A 22,233-nucleotide genomic window follows, 5' to 3' on the forward strand; every position below is an offset into this window, starting at 1 on the left:
TTGTGACTCTGGGCAAGTCACTGAACCCTCCATTGCCCCTGGTACAACAAATAAGTACCTGTATATACTATGTAAACCACTTTGAATGTAGTTGCAAAAACCACAGAAAGGCAGTATATCAAGTCCCATTAACAAGATTCCATGCACAATCTCAAAAAGTAGCAACATTCCATGTAGAACCCCAAAGAATAGCAAGATTCCAGAATCTCAAATAGATTCTACATGGAATGTTGCTACTATTTGAGATTCTACACAGAATGTTGCTAGTGGAGGAGTAGCCTAGTGGTTAGTGCAGCGGACTTTGATCCTGGGGAACAGGGTTTGATTCCCACTGCAGCTCCTTGTGACTCTGGGCAAGTCACTTAACTCTCCATTGCCCCAGGTACAAATAAGTACCTGTATATACTATATAAACCACTCTGAATGTAGTTGCAAAAACCACAGAAAGGTGGTATATCAAGTCCCATTCCCTTTCCCATTAAGGGCAAGTAACACCAATGATTGGTTGTTAGCAGTCTATTATTGGCACTGATTGGCTAGTTAAGCAATTAAGTTGCATGCACAAATCAGTTACACGGAACTTTAGTCACCATTTATAGAATCCAGGGGTAAGTGGGTGCCTTCATTTAGGCACCCCAATGACATACGGTAAAAGCCTATTCTGTAATGGCATCTGGGTACACAGATTCTATTGTAGAACCCTAGTGTAACCCAATATCAGCACGCCTTACATGTTGGCACCTGCAGTTACACCAAGCATAGACTTGGTGTAATTGTGAGTGCCTAAATGTGTTAAAGGCACACGTAATGCCCCCCCTTGCATTTATGCGCTATGCCACTTATGTATGCCCTTATAGAACAGCACTGAGGTGTTTTGCTGCCACTAATGCAAATAAGTGTACACATACCCGTAAATGTGCTGGTGTTCTGTAGACTTTTGCACCCAAGTGGTAGATAAATGTGCGTGACCTGTTATAGAATCTCCCTTTATCTGTCAGGACCCACAGTAAATGACCTCCTATGAGTGTTAGTTAGATATCATAACAGAAGCCTGATAGACATACTCTTGCCCTTGGTAGGAGTAAATTGATTGCATGCATATTAATGAAGATGGATATCCTAAATACTTTCCTGGTTTTGGGATTGCACAATAGGTCTGGAGTGGTCTGCTGTAGACAGAGACATCTTTTATTAGACTAATATAAGAATAAAAAGAGATTCTAGTACATAAACTCTCAAGACCATGTAGACCCCTTCATCACACGCGACTAAGATCTTGACTTTCCATCAGGAGATGTTGGTTAAAAACTCATGCAATACATTGTCTTTTTATTCTTATCATGGTCAAATGAAAAATATGACAACCTACAAAGCCTCCAGTATTCGCCAAGACCAGTATGGCTGCTCAATGGATGTACTCCAGGATGCTTGAGGGCTAATGATGCTGATTTCTTGTGTCTACAGGATGATTTATTCTTCACTGCTTGGAATTCAGGTGTCTTTTGTCTTCATATTATTACATAGTAAAGGTCAGTGTTCCTGATTTTATAAAAATATGTGTGTCTCAAACATATATTTAACACTGTTCAGAGCTAGAAATTAGACTATTTAAAAATGTTGCTGGTTTTATGCCTTGCAAGAGATGACTATTTAGGTATTGTTTAGTATGATTGTATTAATTAATTAATTGTAATAATTGTATGTTCAAATATTGTGTAAAGCCACATCATCATACAATACGCATAGCATACAGAAAACAGATGCAAGCCTGCATTCAACTACACTAATTAAAAAGAGTGTACAACTGCAACCGCAACCACCTACCTCCTTCCTCCACTCAAACCTGAGCCTGTAGAAAACACAGCGCACATAGCTTCTATGCATCTGTGGGTGCTCAAGACTTGCAGCATCCTTCCTCCTCTGATGCCAATTTCATTTTGGAGCGGAAGGGATGCTCAAGTGCTCACACCACACTGGCGGTGACTTTCAATTTGCTCTGCCATTTTCTTGCCACTGGTCTAGGCAGATGTTTAGTTTGCCTAATGGTTGGGATGGAATTATCTGCACAGTCCTCTTTCCCACCTAGTGTCCATTCCCCAATATACCTTGCCCTTAGTTTCCACAAACGTACTCTAATCCTCCATATTTTAAGAAATGTGATTGTTAGACTCCTAGGAAATTCATAATTGGTTGTATTCACAAATGAATGCATTAAAGTAGCTCCTGTCTATAATTGGTGGTTACCTTGAAACCTTGTTTTTCTGGTTACAGCTCAGTCTAGGGAGGTGCTATATCCATTTTGGCAGAATGATACGAAAACCCCTAAAGTGGATGATGGGAGTTCCTCAGAGATTAAGTTATCGATTCCTGTAGTCTTCTTTGGAGTTCCATATCGGACACTTTATGTAAGTCCTGTAAGCTCTGATGTCAAGATGTGTTCCATGTTCCAATACTTTTCTGCCTGGATCCCCCTGAATTCTATAAATGCGCAAATTTATATACACAATGTTTCGCGCTATCCTGAGATGTGCTTGCATCTAAGTTAGCTAATGAGCCAATTAATGCCAATAATTGGGCGCTAACAATCAATCATTGGCGCTATTCCATAAACATTTGCGCACACATCTTATAGTGTGCAAGTCAAAAGGGAGTGTGGCCATGGGCAGGTCAGGGAAGTTCACTAAAGATATGGATTTACACCAGGTTCCATTTGGATTTGATGTTCTGCCTTCCTGTAGTACAACCAATGCAGTTTACATTTATTATATTCAGGTACTTTCTCTGTCCTTAGTGGGCTCACAGTCTAAGGGGTCCTTCTCCTAAGCCGCGGTAAAAAGTGGCTTGTGATAGTGTAGACGCTGGTTTTGGGCGCAAGCAGAAATATTTTTCAGCGCACATACAAAAAAAGCCTTTTTAAAAATTTTGCCGAAAAAGCATGTGCGTCAAAATCAAAATTGCCATGTGTCCATTTTGGGTGTCTGACCTTACTGCCAGCCATAGTCCTAGCGGTAAGGAATCTGCGCGGTAAGGACCTACGCACATCAGATGCCACTTGGTGCGTGTCCTCTACGTAAGTCCGAAAATAAAAAAAATATTTTCCAGACGCGCGTAGCGGATGCGCGCCAAAAATTAAATTATTGCAAGAAGCACGCGGTAGTCGGGAGGTAAGTTCATTTTGGTGTACGTTGGGTGCGTGTAGAGGCTAACGTAGCTTAGTAAAAGAGAAATGAGAGATTTTGTGAAATAAGGGTATCCTTTCCTGCCATTTTGGGTCTAAAAGTTTTATCAGGTCCCCAGGAATGACACATCCTGTATGAGGAGCCTGACCCACACCTACTCAAGCATTACTCTCCTCTGCTCCCCACAAGCTGGTATTAGATTTGCTACCCCCACCCTCCTGGCTGCACCACCCCCTGCTTGATCTCTTCCCTGCCACCAGGAGGAAAACGGCACTGTTTATGTACTACTGGTGGATCCTCTTCTACTTCTATCCCTCTGCCTGTCGGCGTACCTCAGGGTTCTGTTCTTGGTCCCCTCCTCTTTTCTATCTACACTTCTTCCCTTGGTTCATTAATCTCATCCCATGGCTTTTCCTACCATCTCTATGCTGATGACTCCCAAATCTACCTTTCTACCCCTGATATCTCACCTTGCATCCAAACCAAAGTTTCAGCATGCTTGTCTGACATTGCTGCCTGGATGTCTCAACGCCACCTTAAATTAAATATGACCAAAACCGAGCTTCTCATTTTCCCCCCCAAACCCACCTCCCCGCTCCCCCCGTTTTCTATTTCTGTTGATGGCTTTCTCATTCTACCTGTCTCCTCAGCTCGAAACCTTGGGGTCATCTTTGACTCTTCTCTCTCCTTCTCTGCTCATATCCAGCAGACCACCAAGACCTGTCGTTTCTTTCTTTACAACATCCGTAAAATCCGCCCCTTTCTTTCCGAGCACTCTACCAAAACCCTCATCCACACCCTTGTCACCTCTCGTTTAGACTACTGCAATCTGCTTCTTGCTGGTCTCCCACTTAGTCACCTCTCCTCTCTCCAGTCGGTTCAAAACTCTGCTGCCCGTCTCATCTTCCGCCAGGGTCGCTTTACTCATACTACCCCTCTCCTCAAGACCCTTCACTGGCTCCCTATCCGTTTTCGCATCCTGTTCAAACTTCTTCTACTAACCTATAAATGTATTCACTCTGCTGCTCCCCAGTATCTCTCCACACTCGTCCTTCCCTACACCCCTTCCCGTGCACTCCGCTCCATGGATAAATCCTTCTTATCTGTTCCCTTCTCCACTACTGCCAACTCCAGACTTCGCGCCTTCTGTCTCGCTGCACCCTACGCCTGGAATAATCTTCCTGAGCCCCTACGTCTTGCCCCATCCTTGGCCACCTTTAAATCTAGACTGAAAGCCCACCTCTTTAACATTGCTTTTGACTCGTAACCACTTGTAACCACTTGCCTCCACCTACCCTCCTCTCCTCCTTCCCGTTCACATTAATTGATTTGATTTGCTTACTTTATTTATTTTTTGTCTATTAGATTGTAAGCTCTTTGAGCAGGGACTGTCTTTCTTCTATGTTTGTGCAGCGCTGCGTATGCCTTGTAGCGCTATAGAAATGCTAAATAATAGTAGTAGTAGTAGTAGTACTACTAATCATTTCTATAGTGCTACTAGATGTACACATTGCTGTACACATTTTATGCAGGTACTTTCTCTGTCCCTAGAGGGCGCACAATTTAAGGAGCCCTTTTACTAAGGTGCACCGAAAAATAGGCTGTGCTAGTGTAGGCGCATGTTTTGGGTGTGCGCAGATCCATTTTTCAGCGCGCCTGTAAAAAAGGCCTTTTTTTTCTTTTTTTGCCAAAAATGGACGTGCAGCAAAATAAAAATTGGCGCACGTCCATTTTGAGTCTACCACCGGCCATTGACTTAGCGGTAAGGTCTCACGCGTTAACAGTGCGGTAATCGTTTACACACGTAGAATGACGATTGCCGCCCGGTTTCTGCCACACACCAGAAAATAAAAATTATTTTCCGGCTCGCGTAGCAAATGTGCATCAGAAATGAAATTACCACAAGAGCCATGCGGTAGCCAGGCGGTAACTCCAAATTGACACGTGTTGGGTGTGCGTAAGTGCCTACGCGGCTTAGTAAAAGGGCCCCTAAGTTTTTGTACCTGGGGCAGTGGAGGGTTAAGTAACTCACCCAAGGTTACAAGGAACTGCAGTGGGAATTGAACCCAGGTTGCACCAGGGGCGTAGCTAAGTGGGGCCACGGGGGCCTGGGCCCCCATAGATTTGGACCTGGACCCTCCTGCCGATGACCCTCTCGACCCCCCTCCCGCCGCAAACCTGCAGTCACCGTCTGCTACCTTTGCTGGCGGGGGACCCCAACCCCCGCCAGCCGAGATCCTCTTCTTCCTTCATTCTGTTTCTGAGTCTGACGTCAGACTCAGAGCGAAGGAAGAAGAGGACCTCGGCTGGCAGGGGTTGGGGTCCCCCGCCAGCAAAGGTAGGTGACGGTGGGGGAGGGTTGGCGGTGGGAGGGGGGTCGAGAGGGTCATCGGCAGGGGGGGGTCAAAGTTGGTGGTGGCGGCGATGGCGGGAGGGGGTCGGCGGCACCGGGGGGGGGGATAAAATGTGCTCTGGACCCCCCTCCCGCCGAAGTCTGGCTACGCCCCTGCTCTGCACTAACCATTAGGCCACTCCTCCACTCTGTAGAGACTCTGACTCGTCTCTGCCCACTTCAGTCTGAAATCTGAATGCTCAATGCTAGCAGGTCGCATGTGATGACAGGGCCCGATGTATTCAGATTACAGATTGAAGCCAATAAACCAACAGAGGAGAAGCCAGACACAATTTAAGATTTTAATTATGGCTTTTATTGTTTTTTTGTAAAAAACAGGAACAATAGAGGACCTATGATTTAAATGCAATAGCTGCTGTTGTTGAATAGTTCATTACATAAGTGTAATAAAAACTTGAGATACTGATAAAAAAAATTGTATTAGCAATTTATCCATTTTTTTTAGAAATATAAGTAATTTCCTTTGTGTAAGTAATTTCCTTTGGTTAAGATCAAATTTAATATTTTATTAAGAACAATAATGATAGAGAGGAAGATAGCGTCTAGAATGTGGTGAAATCCCTGCCAACTGTGCACAAATGTTTTCTTTTAATTAGTTTTCTATGAAAATGTAGATAGAGATTGTCAAGTCCTTTTGCTTCCCTGTTGTTTAGAAGAAGCTGAATTAAGTCAGCTTCACTTAGCATTTTGATCATGAAATCTTTTAAGTGCCACTTTCATTTGTCCCACAAACATTTCTGTTATGCCACTGGAAACGTGTGAATCTCAGGATCTAAGTGATTGAGGTAATTTTAATAGATTCAATCATTCCAGGAATAAAACCATTTAGAACTGACTTAATGAAACATACAGAGTGTCCCTAACATGCCATTTTAAAAGTAGAGGGTCTAATGCTGAAAATGGAAAAATAAGTATATTGTATTCTGTTCTCAGACAAATAGCTTTGAAAGGGGCCTATTTACTAAAATGTGGTAAGAATTTGCAGTGTGCCGTTGCCAAAATTACTGCACGGTAATGGCACAACTTGAACATTAATTGTTTGAAGTGCTCTGAGCAGGTTCCCATTCAGTTAATGTTAAGATACTTTGGTTACCATTCATTAACTACATTGCAGATAACACAGGGCAGTCAGCTACAATGATTGATTGATTGATTGATTGATTGATTGATTGATTGATTGATTGGTAAGCTGCAGTTTTTGCAAAATACAGCAGCTCGATTGCTTTTCAGCCAGAGTAGGTTTGAGAGAGCTACACCACTTTTGCAAATGTTGCATTGGCTTCCTATTGATATGAAAATCAGGTTGAAATGAGCTTGTCTTATTTTTAAATCTTTATACGAGGATAGTTTTAGTCATTTAGTTAAGTACTTGGATTTTTCACCTGCCTTTTGTTCAGCACGAAAAGAACAGTGTCGGAAGCTGCAAAGGGTGTGCAATGTAAAGTTGATTCTGGAGTCATTGTATTTGTATCAAGCAGTAAAAGTTCAGAACTTGTTGCCTCTGAGTATTCGGCAAATTGAGTCCTATTTTACTTTTTGTAAGGCTCTTAAGACTTATCTTTTTAGAGAAGGTACATAGAAGAATGGTTTAATTTAATTGTATTAAATGTTGGTCTATTATTTTTCTTCTATTATGGAGACTTGCCAAGTTCAAGCATTTAACCAGCCAGGATCGGCACCTGACTGATTAAATGCCCCATAACAATATCCAATGGGGGGGAGTAGCCAGCTATCTCCCACTGAATATCACTGGATAGTGGATAGCAGATAGCCGGTCATATCTGCCAACATAACCGGTTATCCGCTCTTTTTTAGCCCTATGTTAACGGCTATATTTGGCCGCATAATTATGTGGGATATCTTTGGTCAGTTATAGGATAACTGGCTGAGTCTGAATATCAACATAGCCGGTTATCTTCTAACCGGCCATAAATAAGCCGGATATTTAATGTCGGTCACCAGAAATGGCCCGGCATTGAGAATATTCAGGTTTAGCGGTGACCGTAGAAGTTAGCTTGGCTAACTCTCACGGTCTGAATATCGGCCCCAGAGAATTTGCTTTGAATATTGGCCAGCAAGTTTATTAATGTTTGATATACCCCCTGGAGGACAGCCATCAAGGCGGTTCACAATTCCAAAAACTACAATAAAAACAGGAAAGCAGAGACAAAGATGCTATCAAGAGTTAAGAGGGAATGGGCAGAAAGATAAGCACATAGAGTAGACCGGTACAGGAAGGATGCAATTATGTTGTCCGAGCCACGTCGGTGAAGGCTGACTGGGATCAAAAGTGAGTGTGAATAAATGTGCTTTAAGCTGGGATTTGAAAATGGGCAGGGAAGTTTCTAGCCATAGAGCCAGAGAAAGAGAATTCCAAAGGGAAGGGCCCATCACAGTAAATATCCTGGAACGAATAGTGGAGAGACGAACAGACCGCAAGGGAGGCAAACAGAATGCAAGGGGAGGTACTTGTAAGAAATGAGTTTGCAAGGAGCAGTAAGTGATTAAATGTTGTGATAGATACTGGAGGTGACCCGATTGAAGACTTTTGTGAACTAAAATGAGTAAGAAATTGGCTAGTTTGAACTAGGATGTTTTCTCCTTACTACTCATCATAAAATAAAAGAAAAAAAAATTCAGACTCTGTTGTCACCTCAGTTGCAATGAAACAAAATCCCTCCACTGTCAGGCACCTTGTGAGGCAACACCCAAAACTACTACTACTACTTAGCATTTCTATAGCGCTGCCAGGGTTACGCAGCGCTGTACAAGTTTAACATGGGGAAGGACCGTCCCTGCTCAAAAGAGCTTACAATCTAAAGGTTACAAACTATGTAGTCAGTGTAGGTATCATGAGTGGGGAAGGTGGTTATGCGCCAAAAGCAAGGGAGAAGAGATGGGCTTTGAGTAAGGACTTGAAGATGGGCAGGGAGGGCACATGACGTATGGGCTCGGGAAGGCTGTTCCAGGCATATGGTGATGCGAGGCAGAAGGGGCGGAGTCTGGAGTTAGCGGTGGTGGAGAAGGGTACAGATAGGAGTGATTTGTCCTGAGAGCGGAGGTTACGGGTGGGAACATACGGGGAGAGGAGTGTAGAGAGGTACTGGGGGGTTGCAGATTGAGTGCATTTGAAGGTTAAAAGGAGAAGCTTGAACTGTATACGGTAGCGGATCGGGAGCCAGTGAAGTGACTTGAGGAGAGGGGTGTATGAGAGTATCAGTTCACGCAGTAGATAAGACGTGTGGCAGAATTTTGGACAGATTGAAGGGGGGATAGATGGTTAAGCGGGAGGCCAGTGAGAAGGTTGCAATAGTCAAGACGAGAGGTGACGAGTGAGTGGACGAGGGTTCGGGTGGTCTGTTCAGAGAGGAATGGGCAAATTTTGCTAATATTATAAAGGAAGAAGCGACAGGTCTTAGCTGTCTGCTGGATATGGGCAGAGAAGGAGAGGGAGGAGTTGAAGATGACTCCGAGATTGCGGGCTGAAGCAACGGGGAGGATGAGGGCGTTGTCAACAGAGTCGGAAAGTGGGGGAAGAGGAGAAGAGGGTTTGGGTGGAAAGACAAGGAGCTCAGTCTTTGCCATGTTCAGTTTCAGATGCCGGTTGGACATCCAGGCAGCGATGTCTGAAAGGCAGGCCAAAACCTTGGCCTGGGTTTCGACCGTGATGTCGGGAGTGGAGAGATAAAGCTAGGTGTCATCAGCATAGAGATGGTACTGGAAACCATTTGATGAGATCAGCGAGCCCAGGGAAGAGGTGTAGATCAAGAAAAGAAGCGGTTCAAGGACAGAACCTTGAGGAACCCCAACAGAGAGCAGGATGGGGGTGGAAGAAGAGCCATTAGAATATACTCTGAAGGTGCGTTGGGAAAGATACGAAGAGAACCAGGAGAGGATGGAGCCCTGGAACCCGAATGAGGACAGTGTGTCAAGAAGTAAATTATGATTGACAGTGTCAAAGGCGGCAGATAGGTCGAGGAGGATAAGGATGGAATAGTGACCTTTGGATTTGGCAAGGAACAAGTCATTACAGACTTTAGAGAGTGCTGTTTCTGTCGAGTGTAGTGGGCGAAAGCCGGATTGGAGCGGATCGAGGACGGCCTGAAAGGAGAGGAAATCAAGGCAGCGGCTGTGGACAGCGCGTTCAAGTAATTTGGAGAGGAAGGGTAGAAGAGAGATGGGACGGTAGTTGGAGGGACAGGTGGGGTCTAGTGATGGTTTTTTGAGAAGTGATGTGACTACAGCATGCTTGAAGGTGTCAGGGACAGTAGCAGTGGAGAGAGAGAGGTTGAGGATGTGACAGATTGAGGGGTTGACTGTAGGAGAGATGTTGTTAAGCAGATTGGTGAGAATGGGATCAGAGGAACAGGTGGTGCACTTAGAGGAAGAGAGAAGGCAAGCAGTTTCCTCTTCGGTGATCTCAGGGAAGGAGGAGAAGGAGGAGGAGGCCAGGCTAGGTTGGTTGAGGGAGTGGGTTAAGAAGTCACAGGGAGGAGAAGGCTTGGAAGTGAATTCAAGGTTTATCTTCTGCACCTTATCGCGAAAGTAGTCAGCTAGTGTTTGAGGAGAGAGTGAGGGGGAGGGGTGGGAGCGGAGGGCACTTTAAGTAGGGAGTTGAGGGTGGCGAAGAGGCGACGAGGGTTGGAGCCAAGAGAATTAGTTAATTGAGAATAATATTCCTGTTTGGCAAGGAATAGGGAGGACTGGAAGGAGGATAGCATGAATTTGTAATGGGTGAAGTCTGACAAAAGCTATAACTCCCAGAACTCAAACAGCAATTGTGTTGTAGGCAACACTGCAAATATTACTCTGGACTCTAGAATTCCAATACATCTCCTACTGGGAAAACACACAAAAAAATGGACTTCTACAGATCTCCAGAGAGAAGTCACCTCAGTCACCAAATACAGAGGAAATGACCACAAAGTAATTAGAAACAGAAATATGCAGATAAGACCTAAAAGTCATTTTTGCTCTGTCATCCATCCCAGCCTCATCCCATCCTCTCCTGTTCCCTGAAGACAGGAGGAGCAGGAGGAATAATAAGAGTGGGTTTGGCTTGATCAGGAAGCTCATAGTTACTCTTTGCTCTGTTCTTCTGTGCTCTACAGGCTCACTCTAGCTTCACTTCTCCCCTTTTGATTTCTGTATGCTGCCCAGGAGTGGAGGGGCTGAGGCCTAGGATGGAGATGGAACAATAAACAGAGCTGCTATTTCCAGTTGCTCCTACTATCTCCAAAATTCTTGCAATCTAGCTAATTACCTAGGGGTCCTTTTACTAAGGTGTGCTGAAAAATGGCCTGCATTAGTATAGGTGTGGGCTTTGGGCGTGCACAGATCCATTTTTCAACACACCTGCAAAAAATGCCTTTTTTTAAATTTTTGCCAAAAATGGACGTGTGGTAAAATAAACATTGGCGCACATCCATTTTGGGTCTAAGACCTTACCGCCAGCCATTGATGGTAATTGCCTATGGGCGTCAAGTAGGAGTTCCCGCCCGATTTTCGCCACACGCCAGAAAATAAAATATTTTTTCTGGCTTGCGTAGCGGATGCGCATAAAAAATGAAATTACCGCATGGGCCAAGCGGTAGCTCCGAATTGGTGAACATCAGGCCATGCGTAGGTGCCTACGCATCTTAGTAAAAAGGGCCCCTTAGTTTGCGTAATGAAACAGAAGGCTCTGTATACACAATTTCAGATGGCATAAAATTTGCTGCTTTAACAAATGAAAATATTGCTTTGGCCATAAAGACACCCTTTTACTAAAGGGCATTAAGCCCTAACGCATGCTTAGCCTGTGAAAACCGACTTAATGCAAAATGCATTAAAGTGTTTTGCAGTATTTTGCTTGTTAGCACTTGCTAAACTGCATGTTAGCTACTTTTTAAATATATTTTCAGAGGATGTGGCATGAGCAGAGAATGAACATAAGTACATAAGTATTGCCACACTGGGATAGACCAAAGGTCCATCAAGGCCAGCATCCTGTTTCCAGCAGTGGAAGCATTATTTAGGTAGTGCATTCTGATTATCACTTGCTAAGTAGGTAATGCAGATTTAATATGGGAACTCTTAATGCCTCCTAAATAGGAGGGCTGTGTTCCCATGTTAATTTTTTTGCAGGCACCATGTGTAAACGTGAACATTAGCACATGACCTGCAAAAAAAAAAAAAAAGAAAAAGCTTTAAAAATAGACCATGGTAAATGTGGGCTTCGTGCCCGAAAAGTTCCTTGTTAGAACCGCACTAAGCCCAGATTTCAGAGCACCTTAGTAAAAGGGCCCCAAAGATTCAAGTAGCAACTGCCAGAGCATCATTTTGCTGAATTTAATTTTGGGGGAGCACTTCCTAGACTGGGCACGAATCCAACCTCGTGATATTGGCGTTCACTACAGCATTGAAAGAGTCTGCAGATAAGCACTTATATATAGCGGATCCGCTGCGCAATTCCTACACTTTTATATAAGAGGGCGTTACTTTATTAGTGGACATATTATGTTGACTGTATATATATATATATGTGCTGCTCTATCATTCATTTAGGATAATGTTCCAGGCAATATAGCATGAAACACATCTAACACAAGTATATTTCTATCTAGTAAAAGTAACTTTTGTTGTAAACATTTACACAATCAATAGCACAGCGTTTGCAGTCATTAATTGAAGTCTTTCTGCTGTTTGACATCAAGGGGTCTATCATGATTGGACTCGAATATTTGAGAACACTAAGGTCTGATGATGGTTCTCTTACTCAGCCAGTCATGTTTACAATGACTGACGTGTGAACTGAGCACTTTTCAAACTGATCTTTAGAGTACATTTAAATACATTTTGTACAATTTTTTCAGTGGTTTTTATACCTTATAATAATACACTTTGAAATAAGGGGTATGTGTTTATAGTCACGAACTTCCTATTTATATATTTTTGATTATAAACTTTTGTCATCTTAGGTGAACAACAATGGTGTAATTTCATTCAATGCCTTGGTGAGTCAATTTACACCCGAGGCCTTTCCACTGGCAGACGGCAGGGCTTTTATTGCACCTTTTTGGGCTGACGTTCATAATGGAATCAGAGGAGAGATCTACTACAGAGAAACCACTGATCCAATGATCCTGAGAAAAGTCTCCAGTGATGTGAAGAAATACTTTAAACATCTAAAGTCTTTCTCAGCTACCTGGGTTTTTGTGTCCACGTGGGATGAAGTTACCTTCTATGGAGGCAGCAGCACCACTCCAGTAATGATTAATGCAAAAATGATCATTGTTTGTTTGACATTATTTCCAGAGGAAAGTATGGATAGCCATTTCATAAAATGTGCTTGATTTGAAGAAACTGCTTATGGGGGAAGGCAATTTTTAAAGATTTTATTCTGGTTAAAATTGGGGGCTAAAGACTGCCTTCCATTTCTGTGGGTAAAAGTATCCGTTCCATGATGCTTCCCACAAAGAGCTGAGCCTGGGAAAAGGGAAGGTGCAGAGCTGACATTTTGAAATCTTTGCACATAAAATTTTAAATTTACAAAATCTAAACTATATCAATAAAAACATATCGTAAAACGAATCTTCACATAGAAGAACACCACTACTCATGACAAACTAGTCCGCCCAACTCTAATCCACTGAGTCTCCAATATCGTTCATCATCTTAGCCATAAACATATCTATGTCCATAATAAGATTCATACTCATGTTCTTGTTCAAATTCTCGGTCATCCTTCTCCCCATTACACCTGGACTGGAAGGTGGAAGCTACTACAAGCCCCAACCTGTTCATTTTTTAAAAAGAAAACTCTTAGGGCCCTATTTACCAAGGTGTGGTAGCATTTTTAGCACACACTAACGCTAGAGACACCCACATATTCCTATGGGTGTCTCTAGTGTTAGCGCGTGCTAATTTTTAGTGCACGCTAACAACATTAGTGCACCTACAGTGCGGCTTAGTAAACGGGGCCCTTAATGCATAAAGGGCTAGATTCTATATATGGCGTCCAAAAAATCAGCAGCAAAAAAGCGCTATTCTATAAGTTGCACTTAAAAATTAGGCGCAGTATATAGAATAATGTGTACACCTGGGAATCGCACGGCCATTTGCACCAACTGAAATGTAGTACAAACGAACACACATATCCCCGTTATTCTAGAACAATGTGCGTTAATTTCAGGAACGCCCCCGTTATGCCCATGACCCTCCTATTCCTGCACCCCCTTTTCCAGATTACACATAAATGGCAAGTAAATCTAATTAGTGCCAATAATTACTTGTTAAAAAGGCAATTATTGACTCTAATTAGCTTGTTATTCAATTAAATTGCATGCGCAATTGGGGCGAGCACAATTTTTGGCAACTTTTATAGAATTAGAAGGATAGAGTCACTGTGATTTTTTTTCCTAGATTGCTGCTTGCACAGGTTTTATTCCAGTGAAATTTTTCCCTCCTACGAATTATAAGCAATAAAATCTGACAAAAGGTGCTATTTCAGAATTGGACACACAAACACTTTATCTGCTCTATTTTTTGTCAAAACTTTAAGTTTGATCATTAGAAGGGAATTCTATAAATTAGGCACTAACATTTCTGCAGCCATTATCCTCTGGATTCTATATAGCGCACTTAGAGTTCCGCGCCTAAATCCAGGCAGATTCTATAACAATGCACTTAATTGGCTTAACAAGCTAATCAGTATTGATAACAGCACTTAACAAGCAATAATGAGCACTAATTGGTAATAATTAGAATTTACATGCACAACTCGCTACACGTATTCTGTGATGAACTGTGCCTAAATTGTAATGCATGCAGTTCAAAAAGGGGTGTGGCTATAGGTGGGAAAATGGGTGATTCATGGGCATTCCAAAATTTACATGCTTAGTTATAGAATATGGCCCAGTGCACGTAAATGTATGTGCCAAGGATTTACAATTGTTGTAAATGGAGGCGTGTAGTTTTAGATGCTGGGATATCAACTAAGCGTATTCTATATACTGTGCCTAAATCTAGGTGCCGCTTATAGAATACACTTAGGTGGAAATTTTTACCACACGGATTTTTTAGGCACGTTATCTAGAATCTGACCCTATGCGCATAAAGTTTAGAATACTAGCATATACATGGGTATGTGCACACTTACATTTTTATATGTCAGTAAGCTTTCTAAGCGCTATTCTGCAAATACCTTCATAACTTACAGAGCGTCCCTTTTACAAAGACGCGTAAGGGCCTACGTGCACCAAGCACGCGCCAAATCAGCATTACCACCCAGCTACCACGTGCCCTGGGCAGTAATTCTGAATTTGGCATGCGCCAAAAACACACGGTAGAAAAATATTTTCTATTTTCTACCATGTGGCGCTTACCCAGCGGTAAATGGCAGTGGGCGTGCGCTGCATGCCTACTGCCAGGGTAGCGCATGAGACCTTATCACTAAGCCAATGGGTGACGGTAAGGTCTCAGGAGGCCAAAAATGGACGCACACTGTTTTTTATTTTGCCGCACGTCCATTTCTGACCCCTTAAAAAAGGGTCCTTTTTCCAGGACGCTGTAAAAACTGGCCCGGTGCATGCCCAAAAGACACACTTGCACTGCCACAAGCCACTTTTTGATGCAACTTAGTTAAAAGGCCCCGTAGCATGTATTTGCAAGGGAGGGTGTACACAGAGGCAGAGCAAGAGTGAGACGTTGGCGGGGTTCCTACTGATGTATGTAATTGTACCCTGCTGCATTTAGATGCCCACACTTTACGCCATCTCTCTATGAGTAGTGTAAGTGCAAGCGCCAAAAGGTTGGGCACATCAATACTGGGTTATGCAAGTATTCTATAACAGAACCTAGGCACCTAAACGGAGGCACCCGGTTATGATTAAGGTTTGGTCTATGCTAACAAAATTCATGTTTGCTTTGCATGTTTGGAACTGGGCTATACCGGCAGATGGAAAGAAGCAAAGAATTTTGAGAACTTTGACTGGGGAAACTCTTTTTGTTAGGTGAATACCTTTCAGGCTCTTCTGATCTCGGATGGCTCCTCTACCTTTGCCATGTTTAATTATGCTGAAATCAACTGGACCACAGGAACAGCAAGTGGGGGAGACCCCTTAACTGGACTTGGTGGTGTAATGGCACAGGTACACTCTCATTCAAATTAGTTTTGAATGTATGTCATTAGTTTTTAGGCCTCTCCCAATAGCCACATGAATAGCATTATAAGGGCCTGATTTAGTAAGGTTTTTCTCCCACTCTGTGTCTATGGGGAAAATGCTTAGTAAGTAGGGCCCTACATTTCAAAGCTGAAAATCCAGATTTGGAAGCAACCTTAGGTCTCTGATTGCTTGAGTGTGAGTGCTGCAGAAGTAGCATGCCTACCTGCCTTAAGACAGATGGACAGGGCCAATCTTACCACCAAGTGAGTTAGACCAGTGGTTTTCAAACCTGTCCTGAGGGACCACCAGAAAGTCACCTCCATTATATGCAAATCTCTCTCACGAATATTCATTAGGGATAGCCTAAAAACCTGACTAGCTGGTGTACCCCTGGACAGGTTTGAGAACCACTGAGCTAGACAGTTGCCTAGGACACCAAGATTTGGGGGGCAGGGGGCATCACAATGGAGTGTCATGACTGGCAAGCCAGATTAGAATGGGCATGGAGGTGGGAGCCTATGCCATAGTTCCCAGTGCTCTTCTTCTTCCTCCTTAAGGCTGGCACTATAAGCATGGGGGGGGGGGGGGTGCCAGCACTTGCTGATGGTGATCTTGTGCACTGTGAGATCAGTATTAGGAAGTACTGGCCTTTCAACCACATGTTTTGACGGTGCTCAAGGAGGAGGCGGAGGAGAGCACTGGGAAGCCACATGTAACACAGACAAGATGGAGCAGGGCAAGAACAAGGCTGCTGTTTCCTAGGGTGCCTAAAACCTTTGCCTCAGCCCTGGAGATGGGCTGTGTTGTTGGTTGAGAATGTGCAATGCTGGAGTCTCAAAAGGACCTTGGCAACATTCAAAGTGGAAAGAGGAATCCACATGGAAAGAGAGTCCTTGAAGATCCAAATCTTGAATGCTTGCGTTTCTGAGGGCATGAAATCAACTGCTTTGACTGGTTTTATTTTAAACTGGGATTATGGTAGGTTGGTTACTTCTAGCATAGCCCAGAAATATAAATGGAAGGAAAGGAAAGTTACAAAATAAAAGGTCTAATAAAAACCAAATTAGACCTGGAGATTCAATGCCAGGACAAGTCCAGGCACCTGCATTGAATATCTGGGGTCAGTGGTAGACTTGTAAGTTATGCAGGTGCCGGCTAATATTCAATAAGTGTCCACTATCAAGCCAATACTCCTATGTATATACTCTATAACTACAGTTCTAAGTTTGTCAATTCAATTCCACATATATATCTGCAGTTACTTCTACTTAACTCAGTTTTGTAAGTTAATGAGGACCATCAGAGGTGGACTTCCTTGAGAGAATCTTCTCTCATGAGTGGAAAGTAGGTTTCATACCTAGTTCTTCATTGGTCCCAGTGTTTAATAAGATTTTCTTTTTTTGTTTTTTTATTGTGTTTTATATTTTGTTATGTTTTCTATATTTTGTTCTTTACTCTTAAACAAAATGTTGTACTTATCTTAGGCTGTGGAGATTCTGTGCACTGAGTTGCTCAGTCTCCTATTCTGTCAATGTAGGGGAGATTATTGTGCCAACACGTGTTTTGCCAAGCTGTATCAAGGCTTCCCCTTACTTCACTACAGCAGTAGCAGGATGTCAAGTCAGCACAATAATCTCCCCTGCAATGACAGAATAGGAGACCAAGCAACACAGTGCACAGAATCTCCACTGCCTAAGGTAAGTACAACATTTCGTTTAAGAGTTTAAGAGTAAAGAACAAAGTATAGAAAACATAAAATATAAACCATAATAAACAAAAAAATAAAAATCTTATTAAACACTGGGACCAATGAAGATTCTGTCAAGGAAGTCCACCTCTGATGGTCCTCATTAACTTACAACACTGAGTTAGGCTAATATTCAATGCCAGCACCTTAGCAAATCTAGGGCTGCTTTTCTGCGATCCTATCTGCCCAGTTAGATATGCCAGCACCGGCACTGAATATAGCCAATGCCCACATATCTGCCAGCTGTACCAGACTCCACCCCAGACTAACCAGATACTGCCACAACAGTCAGAGGAGATATTCAGTGGCACTGCCTGGTTAAGTGCTGCTGAATATCCCTTCCTGGCCTGCTGATTGGAGTGTAAGTGCTTAAACCTCCTTTGAATATCTACCCCTCTGTGTCTTATCTGACAAATGACTTGATATGATCTGATTTGGTAGTCATATATTTTCTTTGAAGTGTTACAGATGAGGAAATAAACAACAAACATTCACATTTCTGTTTTTTCAGGCAGGTTTTAATGGTGGAAACAGTACCAATTATTTTAGCATTCCTGGGTCCAGATCACATGATATAGTCAACATTGAAGATACGACTAATGTGAATGTTCCTGGTCGATGGGTATTTAAAGTCGATGGGAAAGAAATTGACCCAGCTAATGGCTGTAGCCTGAAAGGTAAAGGCAACTTGCAGGTTTTTTTAATATTGCAAAAATCTCTCATTCTATCAAACAGCAGCATCCGCCTTCCATCTTTGGATTCTTCCCTGAACTGTTTTTCACTTCAGCATTTGCAGATTCGGTTTTATAGTGTGTGTGTGGGGGGGGGGGGGGGTGAAAGTGCCAGCAGGACTCGCTCCTAAATGATTCTGTAACATCAGGCCTAACTTACATTGCACGTGAATACATGGGGTGTACACATGAGGAGAGCATGGATGGGGTCCCAATTACACACATATCTTACAGAATATTGTGAGTTATGGGGTGTCTCCACCACATTTAGGGCAAAATAGGCTGTGTTCAAGAAATACAGAAGAATGCAACAAGAGGATCGTGGAAAAGGTTACTGAATGGACCGTGCAGGCCTTTTTCTGCTGTCATCTACTATGTTATATGTTACTATGATTAAACTCAAAGAAGCAAAGAGGGAAATACAGCTATAGTGAAAGCAAAGACGGAAGATAAAAAAAGGCTAAAGATGTAAAGAGAGGTGACAAGACCTTTTTCAGATATATTGGGGAAAAGAGAAAAGATAGGAATGTAATTGCTAGACTGAAAAGATGCTGAGAATGTGGAGAGTGATGCGGATAAAGCGAATGTGCTAACAAATTGGTGTTCACGGAAGAAAACCCTGGAGAAGGACCACAGTTGGCTGCCAAGGGTATATCCGGGAACGGAGTAGATATTGTGCTGTTCGCAAAAGAAAGCATTTATAAACAGCTTGAGAATCATTCTGAAAGTGGACAGCGCTATAGGACCAGATAGGGTACATCCAAGGATACTGAGGGAGCTCAGAGAAGTCCTGGTGGGAACCTCTTGATATATTTAATAGATCTTCAGAGATGGGAGTGATTCCGCAGGATTGGAGATGAGCTGATGTGGTCCCTCTTCACAAAAGCGGAGACAAGGAAGAAGTGGGAAACTACAGGCCAGTGAGCCTCACGTCAGTGGTAGGTTGGAAAAATAATGCAGCCACTGCTGAAGGAAAAGATAGGTGACTTTCTATAAGTCAAAGGGTTACAGGATCTGAGGCAACATGGCTTTACCAAAAGAAAACCCTGCCAAAAAATCTGATTGACTTCTTTGACTGGGTGGCCAAAGAAATGAATAAAGGACATGCAAATTGAATGGGCTTTGTTGGCATTGCCGTGCCAGGAACCACTAACGCGGTTTGGTAAAGGGGGTCCTTAATTTAGGCAATTGTGTGTATTTTGAAACTTGATCTCACAGCATTGTAGTAACACTGTCATTCAAAGGGCTGTTCCTCACTCCTAAAGGTCAAAATCTTAATTTAACATCACTTTTTTGTTTTTTGTTTAGGGCAGTTTCTACGACAAGGGGAAGTGTTCTGGGAAAATGCAAATTGTTCTACGAAGTGTCGATGCCTGGATTTTAATAATGAAGTTTTCTGCCAGGAGGCAGTCTGTGGCCCTTATGAAGTCTGTGAGCCCAAGGAGAAGTTCTTCCAGTGTTTGCCGCTAGAAAGCAGCACATGTGTGGTGTTTGGGGACCCCCACTATCACACCTTTGATGGACTTCTCTTTCATTTCCAGGGATCTTGTTCATATCTTCTTGCTAGACAATGCTGGCAAGGGACTCACCTTCCCTTTTTTAGTGTGGAAGCCAAAAATGAAAATCGAGGGGGTTCCTCTGTCTCCTGGCTTAAAGAGATCTCTCTGGAGGTTTATTCCCACAGCATTGTCATATCCAAAGCCAGTTTGGGTAAAGTTAAGGTGAGAAAAATTTTTAAAATGGGAGACAGTTTGGTACTAGAAAGACATTTATTAACAGAGAAGTTCAGCACCCCGACATAATAGACCATGACAAAAAAAACAGACAAAAAAAACCCCAACAAAACAGACTAAAACCAGAACAGACCATGACAAAAAAAAAACTCCCCAAAAAAACCCAAGACAAAATAGACTATACACAAAAGAGGGCAGGGAAACCTCCTTAATCAAGCTGGATTATCTTGTCAAGCAGATTTATGATTCTCACTAGATACCAAGTGTGGATAGTGAAGTCAAGCCGTAGGCAGGTGCCAGGACTTTCAAGTGACATGCCGTGGACTTTCTCAGTAAATCTATTTCATCAGACCCTTTTGTCGGGAGTCTATTTTGTCAGGGACTTTTATGTCGGGAACTTTTTTTGTTTGAAACTTTTTTGTCTGGTTTCTTTTGACAGGGTGCCGAGAAGTTCAATTGTGCTATTTGAATTTTATTTCATTATATTCTTGTTATGTTTTAATTGTGGGAGATTTAAATTATTTTTTTCTTAAATACTGTGGGGGCCCGTTCATAAAGAAATGGTTTATTTATCTGTGTGCATATTTAGCAGCCCTATCCATTTAAGCAGGATTGCTGAATATGTGATGTGTATTATAAATAGATAACTTATCTATTTAATTTAGGGTTGTTATTTAGACAGTACCCCTAACAGGGTAATTCTCTAAAGTACACACTCAATTACATACGTATTTTATTAGATTAGTGGCATATATGCACATACATGGAAAAATTCTGCCTAAGTGCTATGGACCAAATTCTATAAATGGCATCTGAAAAATCCATGCTATAAAAACATGCGCTTAGCACGATTATAAACTATGCCTAAAGTTAGGCCTGCTTTATAGAACATGCACATGTACCGTTCTTGTGACTAAGGTTTAGGTGCATTCATTTAGGCCACTTAAAACCAGGCCTAAATACCTGCGCCTAACTAAGGCGCACATCGGGTGTATTCCATAACAGTGCACATAGTTTTTTGAAATGCCCATGACCCACCCATTCCATGCCCATGGCCACGCCCCCTTTCAGCTGCATGCATTAGAGTTTACATGCACCATGTTATAGAATACGCCTAAGATTATGGGGTCCTTTTACAAAGGCGCACTAAAAAAATGGCCTGTGTTAGTGTAGGTTTTGGGCACGCGCAAAATCATTTTTCAGCGCACCTGTAAAAAAGGCCTTTTTTCCCCCCAATAAAATGGATGTGCGGCAAAATCAAAATTGCCACGCATCCATTTTGGGTCTGAGACCTTACCGCCAGCCATAGACCTAGCAGTAAAGAATTTGGGTGGTAATGACCTATGTGCATCAGATGCCACTTGGCGCGCGTCCACTACATGAGCCAGAAAATAAAAAATATTTTTCAGATGCACATAGTGGACACATGCCAAAAATGAAATTACTGTAAGAACCCAATGTTAGTCGGGAGGTAACTCCATTTTGGCGCACATTGGGCATGTGTAGGCACCTACACAGCTTAGTAAAAGGGGCCCTATGTTTACTAAGGTGTGCTATAGGCGTGTTAGTGTGGTTAACATGCGTTAAACGCTAACGCCTCCCATAGAAATGTATAGGCGCATTAGCGTTTAATGCACCTTAATTTTAAAGGTGCATTAAAAATGCTAACGCACCTTAGTAAACATACCCCCTAGAATGTTGTGAGCTTAAATTCTAATTAAAACCAATTAGTGCTGCTAATTGGTTAAGTACCAATTATCAGAGCTGATTGGCTTGTTAATCAATTAAGTCATGCACAACTTAAGGTTCCATTTATAGAATTTGGGGGTCTATAAATATACACATGTTTATTAAAACTTAGTATACTGCTTAACTTTCGCGAAACAAAGTGGTTTACAATTTAAAAATAAAAAACAAAAGAAAAGCAGAAAGAAAAAAACAGAAGACAAGAACTCCGTTAATATAATAGGAAAGTCTGAAAAAGAGAAAAATAAAACATCCATACAAAGAACCGTTCTCAACAAAGAATACATATCCTTCCTCCTAAATCTTGTGTCCTGCAGAAAATTAATATGTCCCATTAAATTATCCTATTAACAGATTCTAATTCAACATCAAAAGCCTGTTTAAAAAATAAGGTTTTTAGCATAAGTTTTAAATTATTAAAATTTGCTTCTGCCCATACAGAATGTGGAAGATTATTCCACAAAGAAGGTGCTGCATAGAAAAAAGCCTTAGGTTGAGCAGACATCCATCTAGCTCTTTTCAAATTTGGCATAATCAGT

The 22,233-nt window shown here is 42.3% G+C and overlaps 1 protein-coding gene across 1 annotated transcript in view; it reads left to right on the plus strand.

The window, feature by feature from the left end:
• The first annotated feature begins 1,465 nt into the window (after positions 1-1,465).
• Positions 1,466-22,233, plus strand: part of TECTA (tectorin alpha) — a 102,705-nt gene continuing 81,937 nt past the window's right edge. Inside the window, exons 1-6 of the mRNA XM_030221689.1 lie at positions 1,466-1,529; positions 2,272-2,405; positions 12,552-12,839; positions 15,585-15,722; positions 17,996-18,161; positions 19,524-19,936. Coding sequence (XP_030077549.1) covers positions 1,466-1,529; positions 2,272-2,405; positions 12,552-12,839; positions 15,585-15,722; positions 17,996-18,161; positions 19,524-19,936 — 1,203 coding nt within the window. The remainder of the gene's footprint in view (positions 1,530-2,271; positions 2,406-12,551; positions 12,840-15,584; positions 15,723-17,995; positions 18,162-19,523; positions 19,937-22,233) is intronic.

This window comes from Microcaecilia unicolor, chromosome 12 (genome assembly GCF_901765095.1).
Source record: "Microcaecilia unicolor chromosome 12, aMicUni1.1, whole genome shotgun sequence".
Classification (NCBI taxonomy): Eukaryota; Metazoa; Chordata; class Amphibia; order Gymnophiona; family Siphonopidae; genus Microcaecilia; species Microcaecilia unicolor.